This window comes from Notothenia rossii (assembly GCF_949606895.1).
Source record: "Notothenia rossii genome assembly, chromosome: 5".
Taxonomy (NCBI): Eukaryota; Metazoa; Chordata; class Actinopteri; order Perciformes; family Nototheniidae; genus Notothenia; species Notothenia rossii.
In genome coordinates, this window is record NC_136903.1 from 84,443,726 (window position 1) to 84,454,499 (window position 10,774).

Here is a 10,774-nt window from a genome sequence, read left to right on the forward strand (position 1 = left end):
CGACAGAGCCTCAGTCTGAGTCAGAGGGAAAAAGCAACGCACCAATTCAACATGTCTCCCTTTCTCTTCCTCTCTTCCTTCTTTAATGGTTGCTCACAGTCCCCTACGTTCTTCTCAGTCACCTGAGCAACGAATCAGGTATCAGGTTCTCGAGCAGCTGCCAGACTAGAATGCTTTGAACCCAAAGGCCCTTAAACACTGCAGGGCGGATGAATGTCAGTGTACGCAGAAATTCTCCGGAGAGCGCTGTTTCAGATTGGAACTCGACAGCCGCTCAGTGTGGAGGATACAGTCGCTATCACACACAGGGAGACATCTCTTTGCACACTTTGACACACATTCATCTCCCTGTAGGAGTTCACTTTGCCCTTTCAGCATGGATCCTAGGTGTCCTATCTCTGTTGCATGAACTGCTGCTTCCTCCCTCACTTCAGTTGGATTGCCAATGCTGTGTTCTGCTGTTGTGTTGCTTTCATGTTTTTATTTGTCAACAGTGGACACACATGCAATTATTTACTTACTTTTTTTTTTTTTTTTACTTAGTCCTCATATTTGAGATTGGTTTGCATGTCATACACTTTTGTTGTTGCTGCATCTGTGTATCTTTAAGTGTTCATGCTAGGGCTGCACAACATATGGACTGGTGCAATATCCAAATTACAGTAAGCGCAATATTTGGTAAATGTAAAAAGATATTGTTTATGTTAAGTATTGTGGTGCTGTGGAGTAATCCCAGCCTACAAATAGTATTCTATAAAAGATCCACGTTGGGTACGCACCCTGTAAAAGAAAAAACACCTTGACCATTTAAGCATTTACTAATGATCATTTGAATAATGTTTAAAAAGAAAATGTAATTACCTCTAATATCGCAAATTATATCACAATCAAAATAGGTTTTATTACCAAGTAGATTTACACATAGGAGGAATTTGCTTTTTTGTAAATGGTGCATACAAAGACTAGAAGAATATGTTGTTATTTTAAAAGAGCAAACAATATATTGCAATATCTTTCGAAAACAATCGCGCCCAGTCCTTCCTCCCAAACTGTGCAGCCCTAGCTCCCACACTGTCTCCTGCGCGCTGTGAGCTGAATATCAATGTGTTCTTCTCTTCAGTGGCGACAGCAGGAATGACTCGGCTGGCTCGCTCCCGCACCGCCTCCTCCTCCTCCATCACCTCCATGGACAGCAGTCGCAGCCGCAACAACCTCAACAGCCTGCTGGAGGGCAGCGCCACCGGGGGTCTGGACAACCAGGTCGGACCCCAGACCATGGAGGTCTCCTGCTAAACCCAAACCCCCCCACCCTACCTCCCTCCCTCCCCCTGCACATTCCCATAGTAACTTATGTGCCCCTCTCTTTCTCTCTCCCCCTCTATCTATCTTTCTCTCACCCTGCAACTCAAACGCCAGCAGGATCTGTAATGTGATTAGAAAAGGATGTAATAAATATATTAACAGATGCATATTATTAAATATATCAAATTTAATACACTGTCAAAGTCACATTCCTGTACCAGATACCATGACTACAATCAAACGTGTTGTATATTCCAATGGTCAGACCATATCATTCACTCAACCCCTTGTATTTATTTATTTTCACGTTGTCTTTGTTTTAAATGTCTTCACACACACTGTAGACGTCCTCCACGTGTTCAAAGTAAGGTTTTTTTAAATGATGCAGTTCTGCACCCGGCTCTCTCCTGTTGTGATCTCTAAACTCATTGATTCTGAGCAACTCTGTCTTTGTGTTTTAATCCCAAACGTTCTGCAATGTGAATTAGTCACAAAATGCACAGAGGGATCACTCGACCTGCTGTAGCTGCAGAAATCAAGTGAAGGAGCATTGCAGACTGTAGCGCACTTTCATCATATCTAAACTCAAGCTTGTGGAGTGAGCTGCTTTTAAAAACATGCCTGTAGTGTACCAGTGTTTCAGCATCACTCCACCTATTTTGTATTCTTTTTGTCACGAAGCTCATCTCCCTTTTTTCTTTCTGTGTTAATTTTTTTTTGTTCAGTGATTTTAACAAGTGGGTCATGATGTGAAAAGTATTGAGTCCTTCTCTGAGGGGCCAGTGGTGCTTCTCACTGTCTCCTGATTCAACTCATTTATATTACTACTGAATAAAGCTTCAACATGACAGCTCGGCTGGTGTCTTCATTTATCAACACATGCAGGGGGGGGGGGGGCAATAGCTCACGACAGGCTGTGGTATATGGTCATTATATCACAGATAAGGTTCGGCCTTTGCATGCAGTTTACTTTTCAGCCCAACTGTATGCAGTTAAATCGATCGGACTTCTTTCTGCAGATGTGAGCGTCCTTAACAACGGTCAATAAGTCCTTGCTGCACATTATCCCTTACATGTTTCCATCTTTGTTAGTTATTTAGTTTCGTAACGGACGTAATGTAACAGTTGTAACGGTTGTAGCTTTTTCTCCGACGCGGAGGGATACTGACTTGTTGTGAAAAGTAACTACAATTCTACCCGTGATATACGCTCATTGTATCACGGCTAAGAACCAATCAGATTGCTTGATTTGACTTGTCCGTTTTATAATCTATTATATCTCAATACCTGCAATGTAGCTAGTAATGAAATACGTTAAACAAATGTAGTGAAGTAAAAAGTAATAGAATGCATCCAAAATGTAGTAAAAGTTGTAAATGTTACTTTCCACCACTGACAACAGGGCCAATAATTCTAAAAATGCACGAACATAACAATTATATATGTGAGCGAAAAAGTGTTGTGTGAATACTCTTGTACCTTTCCTCTCCTTTTAGTGGAAAGGTGACTGTGGTGAGATACTTTCCAACCGCACTCGCTCTTGTTTCCTCGCAGAGTGACAGCCTAAGTTATATTTAGCACACGTCAAAATCAACAATGGTCCACTGCTCTGCAAATGAGATGATGAGATTGCCTTCAAACTAAAAATGTATACTGTTATGAGACTAAAGGGCTAAAGGTTAATGTGATGGATAATGCTTTTCTTAGTAGGCCTATTGTAGCTTCTCGCTTTTATAACTAGAATGTTCCTCAATTGCCGGTAAAGGAAATGAACCTCTCTCCTATATATAATGTGATTTCATGCAACAACCCTACTGTAATACTTTTTGTAACACTGAAACCTAAACCATTTTATATAATACCTTATTGAAATACTAATGATACATACTAAAATGGGCATTTAATGAATAAAATAATAAAAAAAATCAGTGTGGAGTTAGATAACACATCTACAAATGTGACACGCAGTGCAGAAACCGATTAGAGAAACATATACCGCACCGGAATGGAACGATTTGATTTTTGATTCAAATGTACTTTCCAATCGAGCTAACATGCAGTTGTTACAACATAAGCTGTACGTGATGACTCTGTTAAAGATTATTGGTCATTTTCCATCCACATTAGAACATCTGATAAGAAGTAGGACAAGAAGTATCTGAGAATGATCACCTCTCAGCAGAAACTGAAACCAGAGAATCATATCTACCATCTTTGATGAGCTCACATGCATGCATAAGGGTGCTCAGTTCACACAGAATACATTATACTATTATAAATCCATTTGTACACCCACATATTGGAAGTATTCAGACCTGTTACTTGAAACTACTACTACCACACTGTACAAAAGTTAAATCCTGCATTGAAAAAGGACCTTATCTGAGAATATGTAAGTATCATTAGGAAAATGTACCTAAAATATCAAAATTGAAAGGACTCGAAGCAGAAAAATTTCCCCTGTTTCACAAACAATATAGTTTCCTTTACCATCATATGTTATCACTTATTCATGTTTAAGCAAGAGCTAATGTTATATAGGGCTGCAAATAATTAATATTTCATAATGGACAATCTGCTGGTTGTTTTCTTGTAGGTATAATAAAGAAAAAAGTAACTTACTAACACACTGATATCTTCAAATATCCTGTTTTGTTAACAGTTTTTTCTATTTTAAGAGGAGGAATGATGCTCATTTTCACATTTGAGAGGCCGATGTTCAATGGTTTGCGTCAAACAATTGGTAAAAATAGCCATTGTGAAAACATGCACTCATTTACTGACCAATTAACCAACAGGGTTACTTAACTCAAGTTAAATATACTGTTAAAGGCACTCAATGCGTTTTCTATGTCAAATCTAATATGTACAATAACCAATAGCAGTGAGATAAGTTAAGTAGAGTAAAAAGTACATTATGTTTCTCTGACAGTGAAGAAGAGCAACATGTCATGAAAAGGACAACGGAAACATGTATTTAAGGAGCCAACAGTAGGCTATTTGAGTATATGTACATACTTAAATTCCACCACTGCACCTTCATGATTTACGAGCATAAAACGCACTGATATTGCCAGTCAAATTGCTTCACTTTTACCATTTGACTTTGCAGAGTCAGCATGATGGATACCCTTTACGACTGATGATGAATAGGAGCCGCAGTGGGTTGTCAGGGGAACCTTCGTCATGCTTCTGCAGAGCTGCTCCTCTGATCTGATGTTCAACAGGACCACCAGTAACTGGACGTGATGGGACTGACAGGGAAAATGTGCCTCAGTGTTTCTCAGCTAAAAGCAGATAAACTGAATCAGTGGAACCACACATGTCACCATACACACAAACTGTCTGCATCACATGGGTCATGTAGGTGAACGCTGCTCACGTAGTTCATTCCATAAACAAGTGATGCAGTGTCAGTGAAAAAACTCTGCATCTGAGAGATCAACACAAGCTGTTCTGAGTCCGGATGTGAAGGTCTTGAGCGTCACAGGAAGCTGCAGCAGGGTGACATACATAAAGGCCGCCAGGAAGCCTCTTCACTCAGCCTTCTCTATCAACAGCTGCAAAAACACAGCCGTGTTCAGAGGAGGGAGCACAGTCTCTGTGATTGATCTGCAGGCCTGGGAGGACGCATTTCACAGTCTGCCCTCTGTGTGTGTGCTGCAGAGAGACCAGCATTTATCATTGAGGACTTTGATCTGAGAGGGGTCGGACTCACTGCTTGTGTGGGAAATAATTTGTGGACACATTTTTGAAATACAGAAAGAAAGGTGAGTACTTGCTCTGATTGTGGTATATTTTATGAAAGTAGTTTTTATGGTTTTCCTTAAATAACTGTTACTGTAAAAATACCTTTTGTCTGATAACTTGTATTGTATATTTGCAGTTAAATGACTTAACTTATTACTTCACAATATGAGTTAACGTATTGCCCGATGATGTGAGTTATATGAAATAAATACAAACTAAGATAAAGAGTATTTCTTATTTTAGTCAGTATCATTCATTCTCCTTTAATTTGGCTTTTAACTTTTGATTTATTCTTATTTTACACTTTTTTTCCTGTTTAATTCAGTCCTGTGTTGGTTTGAAGTAAAATCACAATGCTATGTTTCGCTCTGGTTATTATCTGGGAAGGGGAGATCGTTTTTATTTTTGGGCTAAGTCAAATGTTAAAAAGCCCAATATATTTAAATTATATTTTAGATATTTTATTCAAAGGTCCCTGTTCTAATTGAAAAACAGTTTGCATAATGAGTATAAAATCCCCTCTATTCATCTTTTTGAATACATTTCATGTTAGGTAGATTTTATTCCTTGCAAAGTAGTTGCATGGAAACTGAGCACAGTTGCGGTGAGGCGGCTTCCTGTATCTTCTCACTGCCTGGTAACACTGTGCACTTTCATTCACGGTGTGATAACTAGAGAACAAATTCAGTGTTTCGGTTTTTAAAGACCTTTGAAGACATTTTCCTCATCCTGTGCTTCTGTTTTTCAGAAATAAGTTCCTTTTCTGATCATCATAAGACAGAACATGGGGACCTGCCCCATCAGATGTCGATCCAACCTCACAATCCTGGAAAATTCTCCTGAGCCTGAATCACCACGTATGTATATCCCCAAAGCAGTGGTGGAAAGTAACTATTTACAAAATGTTAGGTACTCAAGTACTTTTTTTAAAATATTTGTAGTTTACTTGATTATTTCCAACTTTGCACATCTACTCCACAACATAGAGGCTAGTATCATTTGTATAGTTACTCCACTACATTTATTTGAACACTCACAGATACATTGTACACATGATATACTGATATGATATGCAGTACTGTTCTAATAATCTACAAAGTATTTCAAGTATCTACATTTGGTCCACATTGACCAAGTACAATACCAAAGTACTCTTGCAAATATAGAAACAGGAGAATATAACAACCATTATGATATAATACTGTCCTCTTACTTTGGATTCTTGAAGCACGTTTAGCTGATCATTCTTCTATATTTTACATTATTCTGAAATTGGACATTGTGCAGAACGATTACATTTTTTTGTGCTCTAACTACTTTTTGATACCAGCACTTTTATAATCATTGGAGTATTCAAAGACCATACTGTAGCATTTGTACTTTAACTTAAGTAGAGGAGTACTTCTTTCAACACTGCACCAAAGTCATCCCCACAGAAAATCAAACTAAGAAAAGCGTAACAACATGCCTCTCCTTCTTCTCTCTGTAGGGCCGCAGGACAGTGTGATTGTCTCCCTCTGTAACTACCCGTCCTTTGAGAGTACAGAATTAACAATGTGCATCGGAGAACAAGTAACCGTCCAGTCAGAGTACGTGAAGCTTTTATAATCACGTTCACCTTTTATTCTCACCTGTACAGCTACTCATGACTGCCTGTTCTCTCCAACAGTGACGGTGATTTTCTGATGGTCAGATCCACCACCACGGGCCTTGAGAGCTACATCCCCACCACCTACACTGCCAATGTGACACACAGGTGGGTCACTGTCAGGAGTGCGTGTGTGTGTGTGCGTGTGTGTGTGTGTGTGTGTGTGTGTGTGTGTGTGTGTGTGTGTGTGTGTGTGTGTGTGTGTGTGTGTGTGTGTGTGTGTGTGTGTGTGTGTGTGTGTGTGTGTGTGTGTGTGTGTGTGTGTGTGTGTGTGTGTGTGTGTGTACTTTAGTAGAGTGTAGAAAATACTCTGTTACAAGTAAAACGTCCTGCATTCAAAATGTTACCCGAGTAAAAGTACAAAAGTATCGGCATCCAAATAAAGGTTAAGCACCAAAAGTACTCTTTTTGCAGATTGGCTTGGATGAAATATATGTTTTGATTATAATCATTGATCATTAAAGTGTTATTAAAGCTGGTAAAGGTGTAGCTAGTTTTAATCACGTTGTACACGGCAGGGTAGCTTGTGAATTTACTCCAATTGGAACTAAAGTCTGATTTAAGGGTTGATTATTTTTCATATTATTATTCCGAATGTGGAAAATAACTAAAGGTGTTAAATAAACGTAGTAGAGTAAAAGTACACCATTTACCTCTGATTTGTAGTGGGGTGGAATTAGCCTACAAATTTGAAAGGATTTTTTATACTCATGTGAAGTCCCTAAAAGTTGAACTTAAAGGTGGGGTATGTAATTTATTTCAGAAACACTTTTTGTTATATTCCATGGAATGCTCTTAACATCCCGATAGCAATGAATATATTAAATGCTTTGACAATAAATACATACAAAAAATTCATCTGTGGAAGCCGTGGCGCTGTAAAAAGTACGACAAATCATCTGAGCTAAAATAACTGGATGGCCTACCTGCCTGTCAGCCTTCCATCTGTGCACAAACTTATCTCGTGCCCTCATTGGTCATTTACGCATTTGTGTGTTGGAGGAGGGGCTCTGTAAGGAAGTCTGAAGGAAGTGGCAGATTTTTTCCGGTCGTGTACTTTCAAATTCTAGTGCACTCGAGCAGGTTTCTCCGAAATTACATACCCCACCTTTAAGTACAGTACTTGAGTAAATGTACTTGCCACTCCACTGGTTGCAGAAGAGGAGAAGTGAGATGAGAGGTGGGGAGTCCCCCGGCAGGTGGGAGGTGTCGTGGGAGAAAGAAGGTTGGAACAAGCCTCATGTTTTCTGACATCAGCCCCTGCCTGCAGCCCTCCTCCAGTGGGGAATATGCTGTTTCTGTTTCAGTGGGGTTTTCCTAACTTGAAGAACAACCTATTTTGTTCTCATTGACTCACTGTGTCTCTCTTCTCTGTGCAGGTGGCTGTTCAAAGACATCAGCAGGTACAAGGCGGTGGAGCTGCTGATGCGGCCTCAGAACCAGAGTGGAGCCTTTATGATCCGAGAGTCAGAGTCAAACAGAGGTCAGAGCGCTGCTTCTGTTTCTTCCACTGCTTTAGAAATATATTCAACCAAGGCACAACAATGTTGAAGGCTTAAAGGAAAAGTAATCCCAAAATGATCATGTGTGTATAAATGACTTCCCTGTGTTAGCTTCAATTTGAATTATATGATATAAATATACACTACATTGTATATTTATATCATACATTTATTTTGAGGATTTTCTACGTTTTTGGACTCTTTGTTCATCATGAAGGCCTGCCATAACGTTTTCTTTATGAATGTAAGGTTAACACGGGGTGAGGAATTGATACACATATAATCCTTTTGGGGGTAAAGTATTCCTTTAAGTGCCCTTAGAAACACCTTGACTAATGATTTTGGAAGGCTAGGGGAAACAAATCTGTACTTGTATACATTTCTAAATGAAGAATCAAGAGCCGTGTAGTTGAACTGCTTCCTCTGTGTGCTGTCTCTTTGTTTAGATTGTTACTCGCTGTCTGTGCTGAGTAGGAGCAGCTCTTCGTACCTTGACAGTGTAAAGCACTACCGAATCCCTCAGCTCGAAAACGGCTGGGTTTACATCTCTCCAGGGGTCACCTTCCCCTCCCTGCATCACCTGGTGGAACACTACTCAGGTCTGCACTCAGGATATAATGCTCATTCCTGAATTCACCAGAGACTTCTTTAAAAGTAAGATACTAAAATGTTTTTTCTCCATCACAGAATCAGCAGGAGGGCTGTGTGTCCGGCTGACGGGGCCGTGCCACATCCAGGGTTTAGACAACCCCATAGAGGACAGGCCTGTACCCATAAACATCAGGAGGCCGACTATCAACTGGAAGGACATCAGCAGGTGAGGCAGACTCTCTTTAGCTCCTACTGACGACTGCCACAAGATGTCACTCTATTTCCGTAGAGCATGAGCACCTGGTGGTTAAAAAACCTGATGTGAAGCTTATTATCTTCAGACACTGATTCAACTGTACTGACCTTTGTGTTTCAGTGCTGAGTAAAATAAGCCGTAATTAGGGACAGTTAGAGAGGGCAAGTCATAGAGGGGCAAAAAGAGGTTAAGAAATGAAAAGTAGTGAAGAAGATATGTAAAGAATGAAGTCAAAATGGTCATGAATAGGTTTGAATACCATTTTGAGGATGAAGTAAAAAATATTGCGAATAAAATAAAAAACAATTTAGAGAATAAAGTCAAAATGTAGAAAACGAATACCCTTACCACAAGTTAGACTCTGTTCTCTGCTTTTGGGCTGGAAATCAATCTTCTTTCTCTGACGTTGTGTCCCCCCCTATACCAGGTCCATAACTCAGGAGAAGTTTGTGCAAACACTAACAGACAATCCAACAGATAACACTGTGGTTAACAAGATATCTGACAGACGAGTTGACAGTGTGTAATAGCATAGAGCAGAATGTTCCTGCACTGATGTTTCTTTAACCTGTACGTCAGATAAATAAAAGCTACAAAATGCAGCCCATAACAATTACTGTTAATTTACGCACCAGTTAGAAGCATTCTCCATGTCAGGGTCATAGTCGCATTGCACATTTGCAATGAGCCCTTTTGAACATCCTGTCTTGTGTCCTCCAGGTCAGCGATCTTCAGGAGGAAGAGGACAGAGTCAGACAACTCTCTGGTGAGCGAGGGGCTGAGGGAGGCCATCACCTCGTACCTACAGATTACAGAGGGCAATGATCACAGCTGGGACACATGAGGAGAGACAGAGGATCAGCCTGGAACAAGTCTCACAGATAAAGTGAAGCCACACACTGTCATCGCTCAGCTGCCGTTTGGGCTAGCCATAGAGAGAGGTCATGGAGGGGCATGAGGGCTGAGACACTACAATGTTTAGAGCTTTATTTATACAGTCTATGGTGAGAAAGTGTCTGTCAGCAAGAAAAATGTGTTTGTTTTAAAGAGTGGAGGAGTGAGCTCATGGTCAGTGATCTCATTTGGTTTAAAAAAGGGAATGTGTGTCCTGATTTATAACTACATATGAACATGCTGTGACATTGTTATCTCCTATTAGCTCTTGTTGAAGTCTAGGGGTTCACACACTTTTTCCAATCTACACTGCTGTCTGAATTATGTATTCAATTTGGACAAGAACCAAACCATAATTGTTGAATATTGCAACTGAGGTGAAGATCGGACCATATTTTAGAACAAATATACATAAATTAAGGTTATTCCAAAGTTTTTAGCCTACTTTTCTTGCCACTGTCTATGTCCTTATTTATAACCACATATGAGCATGCTGTTTAAATGCCATATGAAAAATGTAAATATTATTGTTGTTATACTGTATATGATTGTTGTCATGGTTGTGTTATTGGAATCCAATAAAAATATTTTGGAACATTTGAAAATAATAATAAACACTGGCCTGATTTGCTTGGCAATGCAGCAAGGTACAGATTGTGTTGGATTTGAAGGTCATTCCAGATCTTTGTTCCCCTGAAACGGATGAAGGTCTGTCCAGTTCAAAACTAAACGAAAATCACCCAAAAATATGCCTAGTTTGAGTGTTATTTTGTTAAAATGTTAAGTATAGTATATGTGGAATTCAAGCAATTGTTTGTATATTGATCTTGT

The 10,774-nt window shown here is 39.6% G+C and overlaps 2 protein-coding genes across 4 annotated transcripts in view; both read left to right on the forward strand.

The window, feature by feature from the left end:
- Positions 1-2,150, forward strand: part of ndrg3a (ndrg family member 3a) — a 35,733-nt gene extending 33,583 nt beyond the window's left edge. For 2 of the 3 annotated variants that reach the window (XM_079683466.1, XM_079683468.1), the window contains 2 exons: positions 100-138; positions 1,121-2,150. In XM_079683466.1, coding sequence (XP_079539592.1) covers positions 100-138; positions 1,121-1,293 — 212 coding nt within the window. In that variant the 3' untranslated portion in view covers positions 1,294-2,150. The remainder of the gene's footprint in view (positions 1-99; positions 139-1,120) is intronic. The other variant, XM_079683467.1, reaches the window with a different exon arrangement.
- A 2,684-nt stretch (positions 2,151-4,834) lies between these two features.
- On the forward strand, positions 4,835-10,593 carry sla2a (Src like adaptor 2a). Its single transcript, XM_079681060.1, has 8 exons — positions 4,835-5,072; positions 5,801-5,909; positions 6,542-6,641; positions 6,722-6,808; positions 8,080-8,183; positions 8,649-8,801; positions 8,890-9,019; positions 9,770-10,593. Exons 2-8 carry the CDS (start codon positions 5,837-5,839, stop codon positions 9,891-9,893), a joined length of 771 nt encoding a protein of 256 aa, XP_079537186.1. The 5' UTR covers positions 4,835-5,072; positions 5,801-5,836; the 3' UTR covers positions 9,894-10,593.
- Positions 10,594-10,774: the final 181 nt, after the last annotated feature.